At 57.7% G+C, this 20797-nt stretch overlaps 2 protein-coding genes across 10 annotated transcripts in view; both read left to right on the forward strand.

The window, feature by feature from the left end:
- The window catches only part of LOC106731983 (uncharacterized), a 35753-nt gene that overhangs the window by 851 nt on the left and 14105 nt on the right, over positions 1-20797 (forward strand). For 3 of the 8 annotated variants that reach the window (XM_075918164.1, XM_075918166.1, XM_075918165.1), the window contains exon 1: positions 19011-19379. In XM_075918164.1, the coding sequence (XP_075774279.1) occupies positions 19039-19379 (341 nt within the window). In that variant the 5' untranslated portion in view covers positions 19011-19038. Of the gene's footprint in view, positions 1-6117; positions 6203-19010; positions 19380-19430; positions 19483-20094; positions 20113-20797 lie in introns of those variants that run through there. The other 5 variants (XM_075918170.1, XM_075918167.1, XM_075918171.1 and 2 more) reach the window with 5 other exon arrangements.
- LOC102457868 (uncharacterized) lies at positions 6113-14527 on the forward strand. Of its 2 annotated transcripts, none has more exons than XM_014572428.3 (2): positions 6113-6202; positions 11916-14527. In XM_014572428.3, exon 2 carries the CDS (start codon positions 12090-12092, stop codon positions 12936-12938), a length of 849 nt encoding a protein of 282 aa, XP_014427914.2. In that variant the 5' UTR covers positions 6113-6202; positions 11916-12089; the 3' UTR covers positions 12939-14527. The 2 variants fall into 2 exon arrangements, with proteins under 2 accessions (XP_014427914.2, XP_014427915.2); XM_014572429.3 differs by having other exon boundaries at positions 6184-6202; positions 11919-14527.

Below are 20797 nucleotides of genomic sequence, written 5' to 3' on the forward strand. Positions count from 1 at the left end.
CCCCCTCCCAGGGCAGCGCTGGGGCGGGTAAGAGAGGAGACCCCCCCCTCCCAGGGCAGCGCTGGGGCGGGTAAGAGAGGAGACCCCCCCCCTCCCAGGGCAGCGCTGGGGCGGGTAAGAGAGGAGACCCCCCCCTCCCAGGGCAGCGCTGGGGCGGGTAAGAGAGACCCCCCCCCTCCCAGGGCAGCGCTGGGGCGGGTAAGAGAGGAGACCCCCCCCCTCCCAGGGCAGCGCTGGGGCGGGTAAGAGAGGAGACCCCCCCCTCCCAGGGCAGCGCTGGGGCGGGTAAGAGAGGAGACCCCCCCCCTCCCAGGGCAGCGCTGGGGCGGGTAAGAGAGGAGACCCCCCCCTCCCAGGGCAGCGCTGGGGCGGGTAAGAGAGGAGACCCCCCCCTCCCAGGGCAGCGCTGGGGCGGGTAAGAGAGGAGACCCCCCCCTCCCAGGGCAGCGCTGGGGCGGGTAAGAGAGGAGACCCCCCCCCTCCCAGGGCAGCGCTGGGGCGGGTAAGAGAGGAGACCCCCCCCTCCCAGGGCAGCGCTGGGGCGGGTAAGAGAGGACCCCCCCCCCTCCCAGGGCAGCGCTGGGGCGGGTAAGAGAGACCCCCCCCCCTCCCAGGGCAGCGCTGGGGCGGGTAAGAGAGACCCCCCCCCTCCCAGGGCAGCGCTGGGGCGGGTAAGAGAGACCCCCCCCTCCCAGGGCAGCGCTGGGGCGGGTAAGAGAGACCCCCCCTCCTCCCAGGGCAGCGCTGGGGCGGGTAAGAGAGACCCCCCCCCCTCCCAGGGCAGCGCTGGGGCGGGTAAGAGAGACCCCCCCCTCCCAGGGCAGCGCTGGGGCGGGTAAGAGAGACCCCCCCCTCCCAGGGCAGCGCTGGGGCGGGTAAGAGAGACCCCCCCCCCTCCCAGGGCAGCGCTGGGGCGGGTAAGAGAGGAGACCCCCCCCTCCCAGGGCAGCGCTGGGGCGGGTAAGAGAGGAGACCCCCCCCCTCCCAGGGCAGCGCTGGGGCGGGTAAGAGAGGAGACCCCCCCCTCCCAGGGCAGCGCTGGGGCGGGTAAGAGAGGAGACCCCCCCCTCCCAGGGCAGCGCTGGGGCGGGTAAGAGAGACCCCCCCCCTCCCAGGGCAGCGCTGGGGCGGGTAAGAGAGGAGACCCCCCCCCCTCCCAGGGCAGCGCTGGGGCGGGTAAGAGAGGAGACCCCCCCCTCCCAGGGCAGCGCTGGGGCGGGTAAGAGAGGAGACCCCCCCCTCCCAGGGCAGCGCTGGGGCGGGTAAGAGAGGAGACCCCCCCCCTCCCAGGGCAGCGCTGGGGCGGGTAAGAGAGGAGACCCCCCCCCCTCCCAGGGCAGCGCTGGGGCGGGTAAGAGAGGAGACCCCCCCCTCCCAGGGCAGCGCTGGGGCGGGTAAGAGAGGAGACCCCCCCCTCCCAGGGCAGCGCTGGGGCGGGTAAGAGAGGAGACCCCCCCCTCCCAGGGCAGCGCTGGGGCGGGTAAGAGAGGACCCCCCCCCTCCCAGGGCAGCGCTGGGGCGGGTAAGAGAGACCCCCCCCCCTCCCAGGGCAGCGCTGGGGCGGGTAAGAGAGACCCCCCCCCCCTCCCAGGGCAGCGCTGGGGCGGGTAAGAGAGACCCCCCCCCTCCCAGGGCAGCGCTGGGGCGGGTAAGAGAGACCCCCCCCCTCCCAGGGCAGCGCTGGGGCGGGTAAGAGAGACCCCCCCCCTCCCAGGGCAGCGCTGGGGCGGGTAAGAGAGACCCCCCCCCTCCCAGGGCAGCGCTGGGGCGGGTAAGAGAGACCCCCCCCCCCAGGGCAGCGCTGGGGCGGGTAAGAGAGACCCCCCCCTCCCAGGGCAGCGCTGGGGCGGGTAAGAGAGACCCCCCCCCTCCCAGGGCAGCGCTGGGGCGGGTAAGAGAGACCCCCCCCCTCCCAGGGCAGCGCTGGGGCGGGTAAGAGAGACCCCCCCCCTCCCAGGGCAGCGCTGGGGCGGGTAAGAGAGACCCCCCCCCTCCCAGGGCAGCGCTGGGGCGGGTAAGAGAGACCCCCCCCCTCCCAGGGCAGCGCTGGGGCGGGTAAGAGAGACCCCCCCCCTCCCAGGGCAGCGCTGGGGCGGGTAAGAGAGACCCCCCCCCTCCCAGGGCAGCGCTGGGGCGGGTAAGAGAGACCCCCCCCCTCCCAGGGCAGCGCTGGGGCGGGTAAGAGAGACCCCCCCCCTCCCAGGGCAGCGCTGGGGCGGGTAAGAGAGACCCCCCCCCTCCCAGGGCAGCGCTGGGGCGGGTAAGAGAGACCCCCCCCCTCCCAGGGCAGCGCTGGGGCGGGTAAGAGAGACCCCCCCCCTCCCAGGGCAGCGCTGGGGCGGGTAAGAGAGGCCCCCCCCCTCCCAGGGCAGCGCTGGGGCGGGTAAGAGAGGCCCCCCCCCCTCCCAGGGCAGCGCTGGGGCGGGTAAGAGAGGCCCCCCCCCTCCCAGGGCAGCGCTGGGGCGGGTAAGAGAGGCCCCCCCCCTCCCAGGGCAGCGCTGGGGCGGGTAAGAGAGGCCCCCCCCCTCCCAGGGCAGCGCTGGGGCGGGTAAGAGAGGCCCCCCCCCCTCCCAGGGCAGCGCTGGGGCGGGTAAGAGAGGCCCCCCCCCCTCCCAGGGCAGCGCTGGGGCGGGTAAGAGAGGCCCCCCCCCTCCCAGGGCAGCGCTGGGGCGGGTAAGAGAGGCCCCCCCCCTCCCAGGGCAGCGCTGGGGCGGGTAAGAGAGGCCCCCCCCCCTCCCAGGGCAGCGCTGGGGCGGGTAAGAGAGGCCCCCCCCCTCCCAGGGCAGCGCTGGGGCGGGTAAGAGAGGCCCCCCCCCTCCCAGGGCAGCGCTGGGGCGGGTAAGAGAGACCCCCCCCCTCCCAGGGCAGCGCTGGGGCGGGTAAGAGAGACCCCCCCCCTCCCAGGGCAGCGCTGGGGCGGGTAAGAGAGACCCCCTCCCTCCCAGGGCAGCGCTGGGGCGGGTAAGAGAGACCCCCTCCCTCCCAGGGCAGCGCTGGGGCGGGTAAGAGAGACCCCCCCCTCCCAGGGCAGCGCTGGGGCGGGTAAGAGAGACCCCCCCCTCCCAGGGCAGCGCTGGGGCGGGTAAGAGAGGACCCCCCCCTCCCAGGGCAGCGCTGGGGCGGGTAAGAGAGGACCCCCCCCTCCCAGGGCAGCGCTGGGGCGGGTAAGAGAGACCCCCCCCTCCCAGGGCAGCGCTGGGGCGGGTAAGAGAGACCCCCCCCTCCCAGGGCAGCGCTGGGGCGGGTAAGAGAGGACCCCCCCCCTCCCAGGGCAGCGCTGGGGCGGGTAAGAGAGGACCCCCCCCTTCCCAGGGCAGCGCTGGGGCGGGTAAGAGAGACCCCCCCTCCCAGGGCAGCGCTGGGGCGGGTAAGAGAGGACCCCCCCCTCCCAGGGCAGCGCTGGGGCGGGTAAGAGAGGACCCCCCCCTCCCAGGGCAGCGCTGGGGCGGGTAAGAGAGGACCCCCCCCTCCCAGGGCAGCGCTGGGGCGGGTAAGAGAGGACCCCCCCCCTCCCAGGGCAGCGCTGGGGCGGGTAAGAGAGGACCCCCCCCTCCCAGGGCAGCGCTGGGGCGGGTAAGAGAGGACCCCCCCCCTCCCAGGGCAGCGCTGGGGCGGGTAAGAGAGGACCCCCCCCCTCCCAGGGCAGCGCTGGGGCGGGTAAGAGAGGACCCCCCCCCCTCCCAGGGCAGCGCTGGGGCGGGTAAGAGAGGACCCCCCCCTCCCAGGGCAGCGCTGGGGCGGGTAAGAGAGACCCCCCCCCCTCCCAGGGCAGCGCTGGGGCGGGTAAGAGAGACCCCCCCCCTCCCAGGGCAGCGCTGGGGCGGGTAAGAGAGACCCCCCCCCCTCCCAGGGCAGCGCTGGGGCGGGTAAGAGAGGACCCCCCCCTCCCAGGGCAGCGCTGGGGCGGGTAAGAGAGGACCCCCCCCTCCCAGGGCAGCGCTGGGGCGGGTAAGAGAGGACCCCCCCCCTCCCAGGGCAGCGCTGGGGCGGGTAAGAGAGACCCCCCCCCTCCCAGGGCAGCGCTGGGGCGGGTAAGAGAGACCCCCCCCCTCCCAGGGCAGCGCTGGGGCGGGTAAGAGAGACCCCCCCCCTCCCAGGGCAGCGCTGGGGCGGGTAAGAGAGACCCCCCCCCCCCCAGGGAGAGGGACCCCCGGGCTGCGTGGGAGCGGAAGGGAAAAGGCGGCTCCTAGCCGGACTGGCTGTGATCCCTGCAGCTGCCGCCTGCCCTGCTGTTTGCAGGGCGGGAGGGGCTGAGATGGGAGAGTGACAGCCAGGGGGCACAGGGATGTGTGGGGTGGGGCTGAAGGGCTCGGGAGGGGAGAGCCAGGGCGGGGGGTGAGGGATACAGCGGCAGCTCCCCAGCCTGTGAGGTCAGAGCGGGAGGGCAGGTTCTGGGTTTGCTTCCCTTTCATTGTATGTGTCAGGCGGGGCGGGGGGGGGGGTTGTGGGGGAGATGGCCAGCCCCGGGGTTGGGGGGGGAGTTGTGGGGGAGATAGGCCAGCCCCGGGGTTGTGGGGGGGTTGTGGGGGAGATGGCCAGCCCCGGGGTTGGGGGGGGAGTTGTGGGGGAGATGGCCAGCCCCGGGGTTGGGGGGGGAGTTGTGGGGGAGATGGCCAGCCCCGGGGTTGGGGGGGGAGTTGTGGGGGAGATGGCCAGCCCCGGGGTTGGGGGGGGAGTTGTGGGGGAGATAGGCCAGCCCCGGGGTTGGGGGCGGGAGTTGTGGGGGAGATAGGCCAGCCCCGGGGTTGGGGGCGGGAGTTGTGGGGGAGATAGGCCAGCCCCGGGGTTGGGGGCGGGAGTTGTGGGGGAGATAGGCCAGCCCCGGGGTTGGGGGCGGGAGTTGTGGGGGAGATAGGCCAGCCCCGGGGTTGGGGGGGGGGTTGGGGGGGAGATGGCCAGCCCCGGGGTTGGGGGGGAGTTGTGGGGGAGATAGGCCAGCCCCGGGGTTGTGGGGGGGTTGTGGGGGAGATAGGCCAGCCCCGGGGTTGGGGGAGGAGTTGTGGGGGAGATAGGCCAGCCCCGGGGTTGGGGGCGGGAGTTGTGGGGGAGATAGGCCAGCCCCGGGGTTGGGGGCGGGAGTTGTGGGGGAGATAGGCCAGCCCCGGGGTTGGGGGGGAGTTGTGGGGGAGATGGCCAGCCCCGGGGTTGGGGGGGAGTTGTGGGGGAGATAGGCCAGCCCCGGGGTTGTGGGGGGGTTGTGGGGGAGATAGGCAGACATTTACCTTTCTGCCAGGGCTCAGAGAGCTATTGCTAACTCTGGGATCCAGCTCCCCTTCTGCGGGGGCAGCTGATCCCGTGGCTGGCTGGGCGGGGGCTGGCTGGTTCTGCAGGGAAAGTGCGAGCTGGACGGTTGCTTGTGTTCGTTGTCAGTCATTTTCCCAGCTCAGCTTCAGCGGCTATGAGGCAAATCCGGTTCCAGACTGGCCGAGCCTAGTTAAACTCCCCATGTCTATATTGGCAAGATTTACGCAAATGCTCTTTAACGCAAGAGTTTTTGCATTAGAGTATTTGAGTAAGAGAGCGTCTACACTGGCATGTGCCTTTGCGCAAGAGATGTGCTTTTGCAAGAGCATCCGTGCCAGTGTGGACGCTCTCTTGGGCAAGAAAGCTCCGATGGCCATTTTAAACATCGGGCTTTCTTGCGCAAGTAATTGACGTTGCCTATCTACACTGGCCTCTTGCACAAGAACAGTTGCACAAGATGGCTTATACCTGAGCGGGAGTGTCAGAGTGTTTGCGCAAGAACCACTGATTTTATACATTAGAACGTCAGTGCTCTTGCGCAAGTACTCGCGGCCAGTGTAGACAGGTGGCAAGATTTTGCACAAAAGCGGCTGCTTTGGCGCAAAATCTTGCCAATGTAGACACAACCCCTGGGTCTGGCTCGTTTCCGGCGCGAGTGCAGCCGGGCACATAGAAGCCGCATGTGCAGAAGTGTCCCTGGGCGGCCAGGGGGCTGCCTTGCTGGTGCGTGGCTGTGACTGCTCATGCTAGCAGAGCCCAGGCAATCAGATGCATCGCGGGGCTCTGTGTGGGGAGAGAACGGCTGCAGGGAGAGCGCTCGGGGCGGGGCGGAAGCGGGTGTGAAATGTGCTAACCCCCCTCTCGCCCTGGCAGGCTGCAGAGTAGTGGCCGCATTTGGCACCAGCTCACCCGCCTCCCGGAGGCAGGCAGGGACATGGCTGTGGTGGAGCCAGCTCAGGTAGGGGGTTTTATTTGCTCTGTTGACTTCGTTATGTTACGTGTGATTTCTAATGTCCTGTAGTATCCCCGTGTGTGCACCAGTACCTAGCTGGGGATGGGAATTTTGGTGCAATGGTCTCCCTCTCCTACACCATGGCTGATGCCTTCTGTAACCCCATCATGGGAGGTGGCTGTGTATTTCAATGCCGGGCAAGGGGCTCTGTTGGACCCCACTCAGAGAGCTCTCTACACTTCTACAGGGAGATCTATGAGGCTGTGGCCTTGTTGGGTAAGGAGTCCCGTCCCCTCAGCTGTTTGAAGCCATGGGGCTGGCGTTTCTGCATTTGGCCAGGTTCTTCCTAGTCAGAGGGGACTGGGTCCCATAGTCCACAGCCCCAGTGTGGGGGCACTTTCATCACCATACCTTCTTCTGCTCCAACGGGTCTGGGTTACCACTGTGATGCCAGCCTTGAGGTGCAACCCAGGGATAGAATCATAGAACACTAGGACTGGAAGGGACCTCAAGAGGTCATCGAGTCCAGTCCCCTGCCCTCATGGCAGGACCAAATACTGTCTAGACCATCCCTGAAAGACATTTATCTAACCTACTCTTAAATATTTCCAGAGGTGGAGATTGCACAACCTCCCTGGGCAATTTATTCCAGTGTTTGACTACCCTGACATTTAGGAACTTTTTCCTAATATCCAACCTAAACCTCCCTTGCTGCAGTTTAAGCCCATTGCTTCTTGTTCATCTTGACCTCTGAGGATAGAACAAGTTTTCTCCCTCCTCCTTATGACACCCTTTTAGATATCTGAAAATTGCTATCATGTCCCCCCTCAATCTTCTCTTTTCTAAACTAAACAAACCCACGTCTTTCAGCCTTCCTTCATAGGTCATGTTCTCTAGACCTTTAATCATTCTTGTTGCTCTTCTCTGGACCCTCTCCAATTTCTCCACATCTTTCTTGAAATGTGGTGCCCAGAACTGAACACAATACTCCAACTGAGGCCTAACTAGTGCAGAGTAGAGCGGAAGAATGACTTCTCATGTCATGCTCACAACACACCTGTTAATGCATCCCAGAATCGTGTTTGCTTTTCTTGCAACAGCATCACACTGCTGACTCATATTCAGCTTGTGGTCCACGATAACCCCTAGATCCCTTTCTGCCGTGCTCCTTCCCAGACAGTCGCTTCCCATTCTGTGTGTGTGAAACTGATTGTTCCTTCCTAAGTGGAGCACTTTGCATTTGTCTTTATTAAACTTCATCTTGTTTACCTCAGACCATTTCTCCAATTTGTCCAGATCATTTTGAATTATGAGCCTATCCTCCAGATTAGTCACAACCCCTCCCAGCTTGGTATCATCTGCAAACTTAATAAGCGTACTTTCTATGCCAATATCTAAATCGTTGATGAAGATATTGAACCAGAGCCGGTCCCAAAACAGACCCCTGCGGAACCCCACTTCTTATACCTTTCCAGCAGGATTGTGAACCATTAATAACTACTCTCTGAGTATGGTTCTCCAGCCAGTTATGCACCCACCTTATAGTAGCCCCATCTAAGTTGTATTTACCTAGTTTATTGATAAGAATATCATGCGAGACCATATCAAATGTCTTAGTAAAGTCTAGGTATACCACATCCACCGCTTCTCCCTTATCCACAAGACTCGCTATCCTATCAAAGAAAGCTATCAGATTGGTTTGACACGATTTGTTCTTTACAAATCCATGCTGGCTGTTCCCTATCATCTTGCCACCCTCCAAGTGTTTACAGATGATTTCCTTAATTACTTGCTCCATTATCTTCCCTGGCACAGAAGTTAAACTAACTGGTCTGTAGTTTCCTGGGTTGTTCTTATTTCCCTTTTTATAAATGGGCACTAGATTTGCCCTTTTCCAGTCTTCTGGAATCTCTCCTGTCTCCCATGATTTTCCAAAGATGATAGCTAGAGGCTCAGAGACCTCCTCTATCAGTCCCTTGAGTATTCTAGGATGCATTTCATCAGGCCCTGGTGACTTGCAGGCATCTAACTTTTCTAGGTGATTTTTTACTTGTTCTTTTTTTATTTATCTTCTAAACCTACCCCCTTCCCACTAGCATTCACTATGCTAGGCATTCCTTTAGACGTCTCGGTGAAGACTGAAACAAAGAAGTCCTTAAGCATCTCTGCCATTTCCAAGTTTCCTGTTACTGTTTCTCCCTCCTCACTGACCAGTGGGCCTACGCTGTCCTTGGTCTTCCTCTTGCTTCTAATGTATTTATAAAAAGTCTTATTGTTTCCCTTTATTCCCGTAGCTAGTTTGATCTCATTTTGTGCCTTTGCCTTTCTAATCTTGCCCCTGCATTCCTGTGTTGTTTGCCTATATTCATCCTTTGTAATTTGTCCTACTTTCCATTTTTTATATGACTCCTTTTTTATTTTTAGATCATGCAAGATCTCGTGGTTAAGCCAAGGCGGTCTTTTGCAATATTTTCTATCTTTCCGACGCAGCAGAATAGCTTGCTTTTGGGCCCTTAATAATGTCCCTTTGAAAGACTGCCAACTCTCCTCAGTTGTTTTGCCCCTCAGTCTTGATTCCTATCAGCTCTCTGAGCTTACCAAAATCCGCCTTCCTGAAATCCATTGTCCCTATTTTGCTGTTCTCCCTTCTACCCTTCCTTAGAATTGTGAACGCTATGATTTCATGATCACTCTCACCCAAGCTGCCTTCCACTTTCAAATTCTCAACCAGTTCCTCCCTATTTGTGAGGATCAAATCTAGAACAGCTTCCCCGCGGGAGCTTTTTTTAACCTTCTGATATAAAAAGTTGTCTCCAATGCAGCCCAAGAACTTATTGGATAGTCCGTGCCCTGCTGTGTTATTTTCCCAACATATATATGGATAGTTGAAGTCCCCCATCACCACCAAATCTTGGGCTTTGGATGATTTTGTTAGTTGTTTAAAAAAAGCCTCGTCCACTTCTTCCACCTGGGTAGGTGGCCTGTAGTAGACTCCTAGCATGACATCACCTTTGTTTTTAATCCCTTTTAGCCTAACCCAGAGACTCTCAACACTTCCGTCTCCTATGTCCATCTCCACCTCACTCCAAGCGTGTTCATTTTTAATATATAAGGCAACACCTCCTCCCTTTTTTCCCTGTCTGTCCTTCCTGAGCAAGCTGTACCCTTCTATACAAACATTCCAATCGTGTGTATTATCCCACCAAGTTTGTGATGCCAACGATGTCATAATTGTACTTATTTATTAGCACTTCCAGTTCTTCCTGCTTATTACCCATACTTCTCACATTTGTATATAGGCATCTAAGATACTGATTTGACCTCGCCTTCCAGTTTTGCCCTGACCATCCTTTCTCTCTGCTATTATAGCCCACGCTCCCTCCCATTTCTGACCCATCTCCCAGGTCTCCATGTTCTCCACTTACCTGTGGGCTTTGCTCACCTGTCCCCGTCAAACCTAGTTTAAAGCCCTCCTCACTAGGTTAGCCAGTCTGTGTCCAAATAGGGTCTTCCCCCTCCTCAAAAGGTGAACGCCATCTCTGCCTAGCAGTCCTTCCTGGAATAGCATCCCGTGGTTGAGGAAGCCAAAGTCCTCCTGGTGACACCATCTACGCAGCCAGGCATTCACCTTCAGGATGCACCTGTCTCTGTGCCCGTAACTCCCCAGCCTGGGCTGTCTCAGTGCTTTGCTAGTGACCAGCAGGCCCTGTGATAACACCGCACAATGGCATGTGGAGCCCACACCCAGCTAGACTGCACAAATGCTCATCGGTCCCAGAGCAGCACCAGCAAGATCCCACTAGCTCCCAGCCCTGTCTCTCAGGAATGACCATGTATCAATGGAAAGTGGGCATAGGCCAGCCAGGGCAGGGGGCACATCATCACCCTCCGCATTTGGCCTTTAGTCAGAGACACTTCAGACAGGTGCCCCACCTACATTCTTCATTCATGATCCATTTCACCACCACCAGGTTCCAGCTGTCTACGGCTTTGCAACTGCTTGGCCTGGCCTGCACCACCCTGGGAGGCTCCTCCCTTGCCTTGTGCCACGCCTGGTCTGGCCAGCCCTCCCTCACTTGGCCTCTGCCCCCCCTTCTCTCACTTCCTTACAGGCACATGCTGTGCCATTCCCCCATCCCAATCCAGCTGAGTAAAAGCTGCTCCAGCAGTGCCCTGCCACACACCTGCCCCCTTCAGCACCTGCCAGGTGGGGCCTACTCTGGCCCCTTCTCCCTCTGCCAAGGAGCCCATTGCTGCCCACTGGTGATTCCATGGCCTCCTTGTGGGTCTTTGCCCCCTACCCAGTGTGCCTTCTCAGGCTGGGGGGATAGAGGAGTGCCCCACAGGCCCTCGCACCAGGCGCCCCCTCGCAATTGTCCTGCCTGCTGGTGTTCCAGCAGGGGAGCTGGGTGGGCCAGGATGTGACTTGGGTTTTGCTACCTGGCCAGGAGGGTCTGGCTCGCCCTGCCTGGAGACCTCTCCTTCTAGTCTTTGGCCTCCCTTCCCTGGGTGCTCTATACTGGGGCTCTCCTTTGGCCCCTCACCCACTATTTCTCCCCATCTTTATTCTGGCCTTGTCTAGGGCAGGTTCTCAACCTTTTATTATAAAGTACCCCCTTTAAATATATATTATATACCCCTAGTGCCTGCAGTTTTCAGATGCACGATTTTTTTTTTCCATCATTGCAACACATTTGTTAAAACAACTTAATCATAGCTGGGCAAGTGATGAAATTTTTGGGTGTAAAAAGTACAACAATAATAAAGCTGTAAAACTTAAACACAAATTCAGTTTTCTCCAAATGTCAGTTGTGTTGATGTGCTCTCTTCCTTGCTTTTCTCTGGTGTGGGGGCATCGCCATGTCCCTCAGTGAAGCAGTACCTCTGCGTCTGTCCTGTGAGTCACTGAGTTGCAGCTCCTCTGCTGGGTGGACATGTCTGAGCAGGCCTTGGTTACCTCCTTTGCTGTTGTCTCTGGAGAGCTGGTATCTGGGCACTTTCCACAGCATATTTTAGTGACAACCCTGCAGCACAATTGTATATACATTAATGATGTATATACAATTGTATATACATTAATGATGCACATATTTAGCTGGAATAGAGGCTTTCAGCAGGTCATACCCTTCCCTAGATGCATCACATGGCCTGCTTTATATGCAGTATCACAGTTACCTAGAGATGAGGAATATGGGAGTTACAGAGCACACACCCCACCGCCAGGTATAGACTGTCACAACCACAGCCCCATGGAGGCGAAGCCTGAGCAGGCTTTCCCACTTCCAAACCTGCCCTGACTGTCCGGCTGGCGGGCGGGGAAGAGCCATAAGTCGCACATCTCCAGCTCTCCAAGGGAAGGGAGATCCTGAGAGGCAGCTGCACAGTTGAGGGTCAGAGAAGCTGTGATGGGAACGATCTGGGGAATGAAGGGAAAAGATTGGACTCCCAAAACATGCTGCCCCTGCTCACCCAGGTCAGGGCTGCAGTCAGCAAGTGCCATAGATCATGGAAAATACTGTCATGGCTTCCCATCCCTTCAGGAATGTCAGGGATTTCCTTCCTGTCTTTGTTCCCTGGGAGTGTTTGGGTGGGAGGTGGAGGCAGAATCCAATCTCTCGGTCTCCCCAGCAGTGGCTGTTTTCCTGCTTTGCTAGTCCCCTGTCGTCTCCCTCCCCCCATGCACTCACAGTGACTCCTGCCTGGATTCTCTTTCTCCCAGCAGGTTACAGGACAGTGAGTGAGAACAAGCAGGAGAATCCTCAGCAGGACACTCCTGGAAAAGTGGAGCTTCAGGAGACATTTTTGAGAAAAGCTGAAGGGACTTTTTTCCAGTGCATTAACTGGAAATCAACACAGGTCAGAGAGGCAGCTGGAAAACCATCCAAGGAAGAATATGGATGAATTCATTCAGTATGGCGAAGGATGCACAAATCCCAAGGAAACCACAGCCCAGCAGACAAGTCCCAAGGAAGAAAAACCCTACAAATGCCTTGACTGTGGAAAAGGATTCAGTTTAAGTACAAACCTTATTACACATTGGAGAACCCACACGGGAGAGAAATCCTACAAATGCTTGGACTGTGGGAAAAGCTTCAGTGAAAAGTCATACTTTATTACTCACCAGAGAGTTCACACAGGAGAGAGACCGTATAAATGCTTTGCATGTGAGAAAAGCTTCAGTCAGAAGTCATACCTTATTACACACGAGCGACTGCACACAGGAGAGAGACCATATAAATGCCATGAGTGTGGAAGAAGTTTTAGTGAAAGTACATCTCTAATTAAACATGGGCGAACCCACACAGGAGAGAGACCCTATAAATGCCTGGAGTGTGGGAAAAGTTTTATTGAAAATTCATCCCTTACTAAACATGGGCGAGTCCACACAGGAGAAAAACCCTATAAATGCCTTGAGTGTGGGAAAAGATTCAGTCTGAAATCAGCCCTGAACACACACCGGAGAACCCACACAGGAGAGAAGCCCTATAAATGCCTGGACTGTGGGAAAAGTTTTGCTCACAATTCAGGATTTAGTGCTCATCAGAGAGTCCACACAGAAGAGAAGCCCCATAGGTGCTTGGACTGTGGGAAAAACTTCAGCCACATATCAAACCTTACTAGACATCAGAGAATCCATACAGAAGAGAAGCCTTATGGATGCTTGGACTGTGGGAAAAACTTCAGCCACAAATCAAATCTTACTAGACATCAGAGAATCCACACAAGAGAAAGTCCATGTTAACACCTGGACACTGGGAAATATTTCTGGGTTGACTTGGGACACCTTGGGATGCCTGTTCTGCCTGTCTGGGCCCCCTTTTACCTGGCCTTGCTAGGCCAGACTCAAGCCTTTTTCAGCCAAGTCCACAGGCAGGAACGATCCAGACACACATCAGCTCTGGGAAGACTCGGCTGAAAAGGACCCTCCCTTGGGATACCATTCCAAAGTGACAGGACATTTGCCTCTTCCTCAATGAGGAGGAAGGTTTGCACAGCTTCCTCCTCTGCCCCGTGGCAAATTACATAAGCTGGGTGATATTCTGCACCCGACGTAAGTTTGTGAACTGTGAAAAGTGTATTTTAAGTAGTCAAAAAGAACAAAGCCGATTACTAAGAAGATAATACAAAATATACAAATGGAGCTAGATTTCCTAAAGACACTAGCTACAAATAATAATTTCTCACCTGAAATGTTGATTGAGGTAGAGTCATTTGCAGGCCAGAGGGGTCTCTTCTAGCCTGGATCCAGCATTGCTCCCCTCCCCCTCAGCCCCGTCAGTTACAGTCCTGTGGTTTCCAGGTATCATTTGGGTGGGAAGGCCAAGTGAAGCAAGCTGGAGATGATAGTTGTTTCCTCCCCCACCTTGTATAGGATTTCCATAAAGCAGGTGGCCCCAGGAGTGGGGAAGGGGGGATAGAGCCAGGGGAAGGTGATGTGGGGGAAAGGAGGGATAAAAGTGCTTGGTGCAGGCTGGATGGGGGAAGCTCAGCGACCCCGCGCCTCACAGGATCACAAATTAGTGACTCCAGGGGAACAGATGACAGACTTCAACCCTTCCCCTCTCCTCCCCCCCTCCGATGGCACTAGGACCTGCAATAGCAGCCAGGGAGGGCTTGTGGATGGGGTGAGAGAGGCAGGTGGGCAGGAGTCAAGTGGGCTGGGAGAGTCCAGTGCAGGCGGTCAGTCTGGGCTGTCTTGCCTTGGCTGACCTCACAGCAAGCTTCAAGGCCCAGGCTGTAGCTGTATATGATTCATGCCCATTTCATTTGAAATTATTCCTGCCGTAATGCATTGTCTGAGGGTGACGCTACCAGTGTAACAAGTTTCTCAGTGATTCATGACTTTTGGCGGACATATATTTGTGATTGGGAAGACTCGAATCATGAGGCTAAGAGAGTTTATGTCCACAGAGTGTTGCCACGGACAGCACACGAACCAATGGGGAGCACCAGGGGACAAAAGTCTTTGTGGATTTCTCTGCCTACCATGAAGAGGAGACAGGCGAGTGATTCCTCCCAACAGTGAATTTGTGATTTGAAGCAGAAACGAGGGGAAGAAATAAAAAGGCCTAAGAGAGAGGGACGGTATCTTTTATGCTGCTTCGACTCTGAGGGACAAGGATTATTAAGCAGAAAGCAAAATCTCCCCAGTGTTTGGGCTGGGATAGCCCTAAAGGACATAACAAGCTTGTTATTATAGAAGCATCTTTTTCTTGTTGAAACTTAAGAGTGGAATTGATTTGTGTGTCTCTCTGTTTACCTGCTTTAAGCTTGCAAATAAGGCTCTTCTCTCCTCTCCCCTCCCTTGCTAATAAATCTGTAGAGAGTTAATTATGGGATTGGCAGCAAGTGTTGTCTTCGATGTAAGATTTAAAATACAATTGATCTGGGGTAAGTGACTGGCCCTTTGGGACTGGGCATAACCTGAGTATGAAGTAAGGGACCATCTGTCACAGAAGCAGGCTGACCTGGGTGACAAGACAGACTGGGATAGCCAAAGGGTGTTCATGATTCAGAGGAAAGGCTGTTGTGCTGTCTGGGGAAGTGAAGTGATCGCTGGTTGGGGAGATCGAAGAATTACTCCCAGCCAGCGTGGAGTGCACCCTGCTTGCCTGCCTGTCTGCGGGCTAGGACTCAAGCTGTGGTGCCACTGCAGGCCTGCTGGGCAGCGATATGCACAAACAGGCTGAAGCAAGGGCACTTATCTCAGCTGAATGCCATCCTATAGCCCAGGTCCCAGCCCCAGGGAGCCAGGAGTTGTCTGAATTGCAGCTGGAAAAGGCACCAGGCAGGCAGATGCCTGATGGGAAAGGGGACCACAGCTGCTCCGTGCTGCGTGGTACATTGCAATACAGTTCTGGGTCCTCCCCTATTGGTCTAGCCTTTTTCCACCTTTTGCTCGCTCCATCCAGGCCATGTTGGTAATTAAGGAAATCGTATGCAAACACTTGGAAGGTAATAAAGTGATAGGGAATAGCCAGCATGGGTTTGTGAAGAACAAGTCATGCCAAACTAATCTGATAGCTTTCTTTGATAGGATAACGAGCCTTGTGGATAAGGGAGAAGCGGTGGATGTCATATACCTAGACTTTAGTAAGGCATTTGATACGGTCTCGCATGATATTCTTATTGATAAACTAGGCAAATATAACTTAGATAGGGCCACGATAAGGTGGGTGCATAATTGGCTGGATAACCGTAGTCAGAGAGTTGTTGTTAAGGGTGCTAAATCCTGCTGGAAAGGGATAACACGTGGAGTTCCGCAAGGGTCTGTTTTGGGACCCGTACTGTTCAATATCTTCATCAATGATGTAGATATTGGGATAGAGAGTACGCTTATTAAGTTTGCAGATGACACCAAACTGGGTGGGGTTGCGACTTCTTTGGAGGATAGGGACATAATTCAAAATGACCTTAGCAAGTTAGAGAAATGGTCAGAGGTAAACAGGATGAGGTTTAATAAAGAGAAATGCAAAGTGCTCCACTTAGGAAGGAACAATCCATACATACAAGATGGGAAGCGACTGTCTAGGAAGGAGCATGGCGGAAAGGGATCTAGGGGTCATAGTGGACCACAAGTTGAATATGAGTCAACAGTGTGATGCTGTTGCAAAAAAAGCAAATATGATTCTAGGTTGTATCAACAGGTGTGTTGTAAGCAAAACTCGTGAAGTCATTCTGCCGCTCTACTCTGCACTAGTTAGGCCTCAGCTGGAGTACTGTGTCCAGTTCTGGGCGCCACATTTCAAGAAAGATGTGGAGAAATTGGAAAGGGTACAGAGAAGAGCGACAAGAATGATTAAAGGCCTAGAGAACATGACCTGTGAAGCCAGGCTTCATGAACTGGGCTTGTTTAGTTTGGAAAAAAGAAGATTAAGGGGGGACATGATAGCGGTTTTCAAATATCTAAAAGGGTGTCACAAGGAGGAAGGAGAAAATTTGTTCCTCTTGGTTTCTGAGGACAGGACAAGGAGTAATGGGCTTAAAGTGCAGCAGGGGAGGTTTAGATTGGACATTAGGAAAAAATTCCTAACTGTCAGGGTGGTCAAATATTGGAATAAATTGCCAAGGGAGGTGGTGGAATCTCCCTCTCTGGAGATATTTAAGAACAGGTTAGATAGACGAAGCAAAATGCAGGACAATGTAGCACTTTAAAGACTAACAAGATGGTTTATTAGATGATGAGCTTTCGTGGGCCAGACCCACTTCCTCAGATCAAATAGTGGAAGAAAGAAAGACTAACAAGAAGGTTAGATAGACATCTGTCAGGGATGGTGTAGACGGAGCTTGGTCCTGCCTTGAGGGCGGGGGGCTGGACTCGATGACCTCTCGAGGTCCCTTCCAGTCCTATTATTCTATGATTCTAACTCTCTGGCCCCCTTCCCCAGGTGTCTAATCCCACCCCCTCTGCTCACAGCTGCATCCTGCAAGGGAGGAGTGGAAAAACCATGATTTCTGCTTCCTGCCTTCCTATGGCTGCTCTGTCAGGGACCATTCTAATCCCCTGCCCTTGCTTGTTCCTGGCCAAAAAAAAAGGGGGGGGGAGCCTTGTGGAAGAGGTAGAGCAAGAGCAGGCAGAGGCAGGAACCTGCTCCCTCCTGCTTCTCTGGAGCTTTGCTCCCAGCACTTGCATTGTGTTTCCAGAGGAGGGACCTGCACCACATCCCCAGCATTCCTCAGCCTCCCCATGCTCAGCTCCTGTCAAGCTCCAGAGAGAAGCAGCGCCCTGTGTGAGGACTGAGCTATGGGGAGCTAGGCAAGGGCTGCAGGAGCTGAGAGTTTGCCTGAGAGCGTCCCAGGCATCTCTCTGAAAGGAGCGGAAAGGGATTTATGGGGGGGCATCTCAGGTGCTGTGTTGCCCTGGAGAGGGGTATGGCTAAAACGTAGGCCTCACTGTGAACAGGATTTGAACCTGTGCAGGGACACCCTATTGGATTTTAACTCCAACACCGTAACCGCTTGGCTGTCATAGCTGTGAGCGTAACAATGCCCCAGCCTCAGAGAAACAGTGTTCAGGCCTGAAGTCATCTGACAAAGTACCGGGGAGTCTGACAGTCTGGGTGCTGAGCCATGTGGTCATGGTTGCCAGGTGTCCAGTTCTGAACCGGACAGTCCAGTATTTGAGCTTTCTGTTTGGGAAACAAATTGAGCAAATAGAAATGTCGGGTATTTTCCAAATAAGATGGAATGTAGATTGTGATGTCATGTCAAGTGTGTCTTGTTTTTGTTGAAACCATCTGGCAGCCCTTATGTGGCTAAGCATCAAACCAGTATGTACCCTCCTGTGGGGCCTGTAATGCAGACAGGGAGAGGTTAAATGAACGGGCCACGTTCACTCAGCTCTGACCCCTGCTCAACCCACCCCTTCTCTGAAGCCCCTCCCTGCTCACTCCACCTCTCCCTGCCCTGCAAAGCAAGCAGGAGGTTCCCAGGCAGAGGGCAGCAGCAGCACATTAGTGTGGGGAAGGACAGCTGAAGCGCTGGCACTCGATAGCCTCCCAGCTAAACCAGTCAGGATCCCCTGTCAGAGGCTCCAGGGATCCCTGATCTACTGGTTAGAGACCTAAAGTGGGAGAATTCCTTTCCCTCTGAGGTCTTTGTCCCTGATTATCACTAGGACCATTGGGGTTCATATTTGATTTCTCTTTTCCCTGTTTCCTTCCCCCCACTGGCAAGGAGAGGGCTGCTCTCTAGCTCGCCTGGTGGGAAGCATCTAACCCTGTCTCTACCTGGGAATTCAGCCAGCAGGTCCCCAGCCCGGCATCCCAGGAGGCTTACCAAGACCTCGTGCACAGCTGACAAGGGAAGGAAGGGAGAACCATGGCTCAGGGGCTGTACCTGTCGCAGCACCGTGAGATATGTGAAGCCCTTGTGAGGCACTCCACACCCACCCTTGCCTGTCTGTCACATCCCAAGAAGTCTTAGGGGAGTCCTGACCTAATGCCTCCATCTCCCAGGGGCACCCTCCCTATGCCCTGGCTCCCAAGAGACCCCCTCCTTGTGGGGAGCTAGGGACCAACTCAGGCCTGGCTCAACACATGGGTCTGGTGTTACAGAACCCAACACTGAGGTGTCCAGAAAATCACTGGAACAACAGTAGGATCCACAAGGCCTGGGCTGATCCCCAGCTACCTGTAGGAAGCACTGGAGACAGGCAGGCACTTTGGAATGGGGTTTGCAACCCCAGCATCCCAGGCCCTGGCAGGGACCTGCCAAAAGTAGCAGAAGGACACCCCTCCTGGATATCAGCCTTCTCCAATTGAGGTGCCTGTCGTGGGTAGTGGATCTACAGATGCAGCCAGGTGTCTCAGGGCTTGTCAGAGGGAGCAAGACAGGATCCCAGTCCCACACAAAGCTGCTGAGGGAGGGGAGCATGGGCTGATGCCTTTCCCCTTTGCCCAGGGGCTAGTGCTGTCACCCTGGTGGGGGAGACCCAGCTTCGATTTCCCTCTCTGCCTGTGTAATATCGTGGGGGTTTCTGGGGCACCAGGGAGAATCCTAGAACACTAGGACTGGAAGGGACCTTGAGAGGTCATCAAGTCCAGTCCCCTGCCCCCATGGCAGGACCAAGCCCCATCCCTGATGGACATGTAGGAGAGGGTCAAGCCAGGGGGAATTGCTTAGAGACAAGGCTATGGACAGACCAAGACTGGCTCCTCCACTATAAAGCACCAAGCAGGCACCCGGAGCCCTTCTGTGCCCCCACTGGCCAGCCAGAAATCCAGGCCTAGGAGTGAGCGGCAGAGTCCGGGGCGAAGCTCTGGCAGCCCCGCTCTGACCAGCCCCCTGCTGCCCTGTGTCCCTGGTACTATCGGGGACAAGGCCCCCCCTTGCCATGGCCCATGGTCCTCGCTCCCCTGGGGTCTGCCCGGCTCCGTCCCCTCCTCCCGCTGAGTCCGCGGCCGCTGGGCAGAGAGTCCGGACCTCCCGGGCTGGACGGAGGCTCGGTCGCTAGGACCCAGCAGCAGCGGCTGGGAGCGGGGCTGGCTCAGCCCGGCCGCGGGAAGCGACTCGCCGGCTGCAGCGACTGGGAGAGAGAGAAGCGCCCCGGCCCCGGACAGAGCCCGAGCTGCAGCCGGGGGGGGATCTCCAGCAGCGCCGGTCCCGCTGCTCCCTCCCCGGAGCCTCTCCCGGGCAGCGCCCCCAGCCCGGCCAGGACCCCCCCAGGGCAGCGCTGGGGCAGGTAAGAGAGACACCCCCCCTCCCAGGGCAGCGCCCCGAGCCCGCCCCCCCCCCGGGCAGCGCCCCCAGCCCGGCCAGGACCCCCCAGGGCAGCGCTGGGGCAGGTAAGAGACACCCCCCCACCCAGGGCAGCGCCCCCAGCCCGGCCAGGACCCCCCCAGGGCAGCGCTGGGGCAGGTAAGAGAGACACCCCCCCTCCCAGGGCAGCGCCCCGAGCCCGCCCCCCCCCCGGGCAGCGCCCCCAGCCCGGCCAGGACCCCCCAGGGCAGCGCTAGGGCAGGTAAGAGACACCCCCCCACCCAGGGCAGCGCCCCCAGCCCGGCCAGGACCCCCCCCAGGGCAGCGCTGGGGCAGGTAAGAGAGACACCCCCCCTCCCAGGGCAGCGCCCCCAGCCCGGCCAGGACCCCCCCAGGCAGGGCAGCGCTGGGGCAGGTAAGAGACACCCCCCCTCCCAGGGCAGCGCCCCCAGCCCGGCCAGGACCCCCCCAGGCAGGGCAGCGCTGGGGCAGGTAAGAGACACCCCCCCTCCCAGGGCAGCGCCCCCAGACCGGCCAGGACCCCCCCAGGGCAGCGCTGGGGCAGGTAAGAGAGACACCCCCCCTCCCAGGGCAGCGCCCCCAGGCCGGCCAGGACCCCCCCCAGGGCAGCGCTGGGGCAGGTAAGAGAGACACCCCCCTCCCAGGGCAGCGCCCCGAGCCCGGCCAGGACCCCCCCCAGGGCAGCGCTGGGGCAGGTAAGAGAGACCCCCCCCCGGGAGAGGGGCTGCGGGGCGAGAGCCAGAGGGCATAGGAGACACTGGGATGTGTAACTCGGCGTGGGGGAGGCAGCCCGGCGGCCGGTCGGGGGCACGGCTTGGGAGCGGGCAGAGGGCTGGGGCCGGTGCGGGGGTGTAGGCGAGAGGCCGTGGGGGTAACAGGTGTGAGAGGAGGCCTGTTTAAGGGAAGAAGAATTGAGCAGCCTGTTCCCTGGGCTTGAGGGGTTCTTGTTAATTCATGGGACCAGGGAGCCCCCCGCCCCTTCTCGTGGGCCAGGCCGCTGCTTTGTTGCCTGGCTTTGCAGGGAACGCGAGATCAGAGATGGGTTAGTTTTGTTTTGTCAAAGCTTGAGCTGAACAATCGCTGCATCTTTACTGTACGGGCAGCCATTTCCCGAGTGTGGCTCTGATGCAGGCTCGCTGCTGAAGAGGAAAATGATGGTTTGAACCCGGTTCCAGGGCGGTGTAACAGATCAGCTCCAGCTGGTCTGGTTCTGCTCTGGTGCCAGTCCAGCTGGGCTGAGGGGAGGGGTGTTACCATTGTCCTTTGCAGAGGCTGCATTGTCCTTTGCTCCGCACTTCCCTCCCCTCATCACAGCATGATTCTCTTTGCATCTTGGAATTCTGTTTTCAAGGAGACTTTCAGGTAGTTTGCCAGGGGCTG

The sequence above is a fragment of the Pelodiscus sinensis genome, unplaced genomic scaffold (assembly GCF_049634645.1).
Source record: "Pelodiscus sinensis isolate JC-2024 unplaced genomic scaffold, ASM4963464v1 ctg48, whole genome shotgun sequence".
NCBI lineage: Eukaryota > Metazoa > Chordata > Testudines > Trionychidae > Pelodiscus > Pelodiscus sinensis.

Excerpts from the sequence above, each read along its gene's own strand:
- LOC102457868 (XM_014572428.3), top strand. The coding sequence starts at position 12,090 with ATGGATGAATTCATTCAGTATGGCGAAGGATGCACAAATCCCAAGGAA.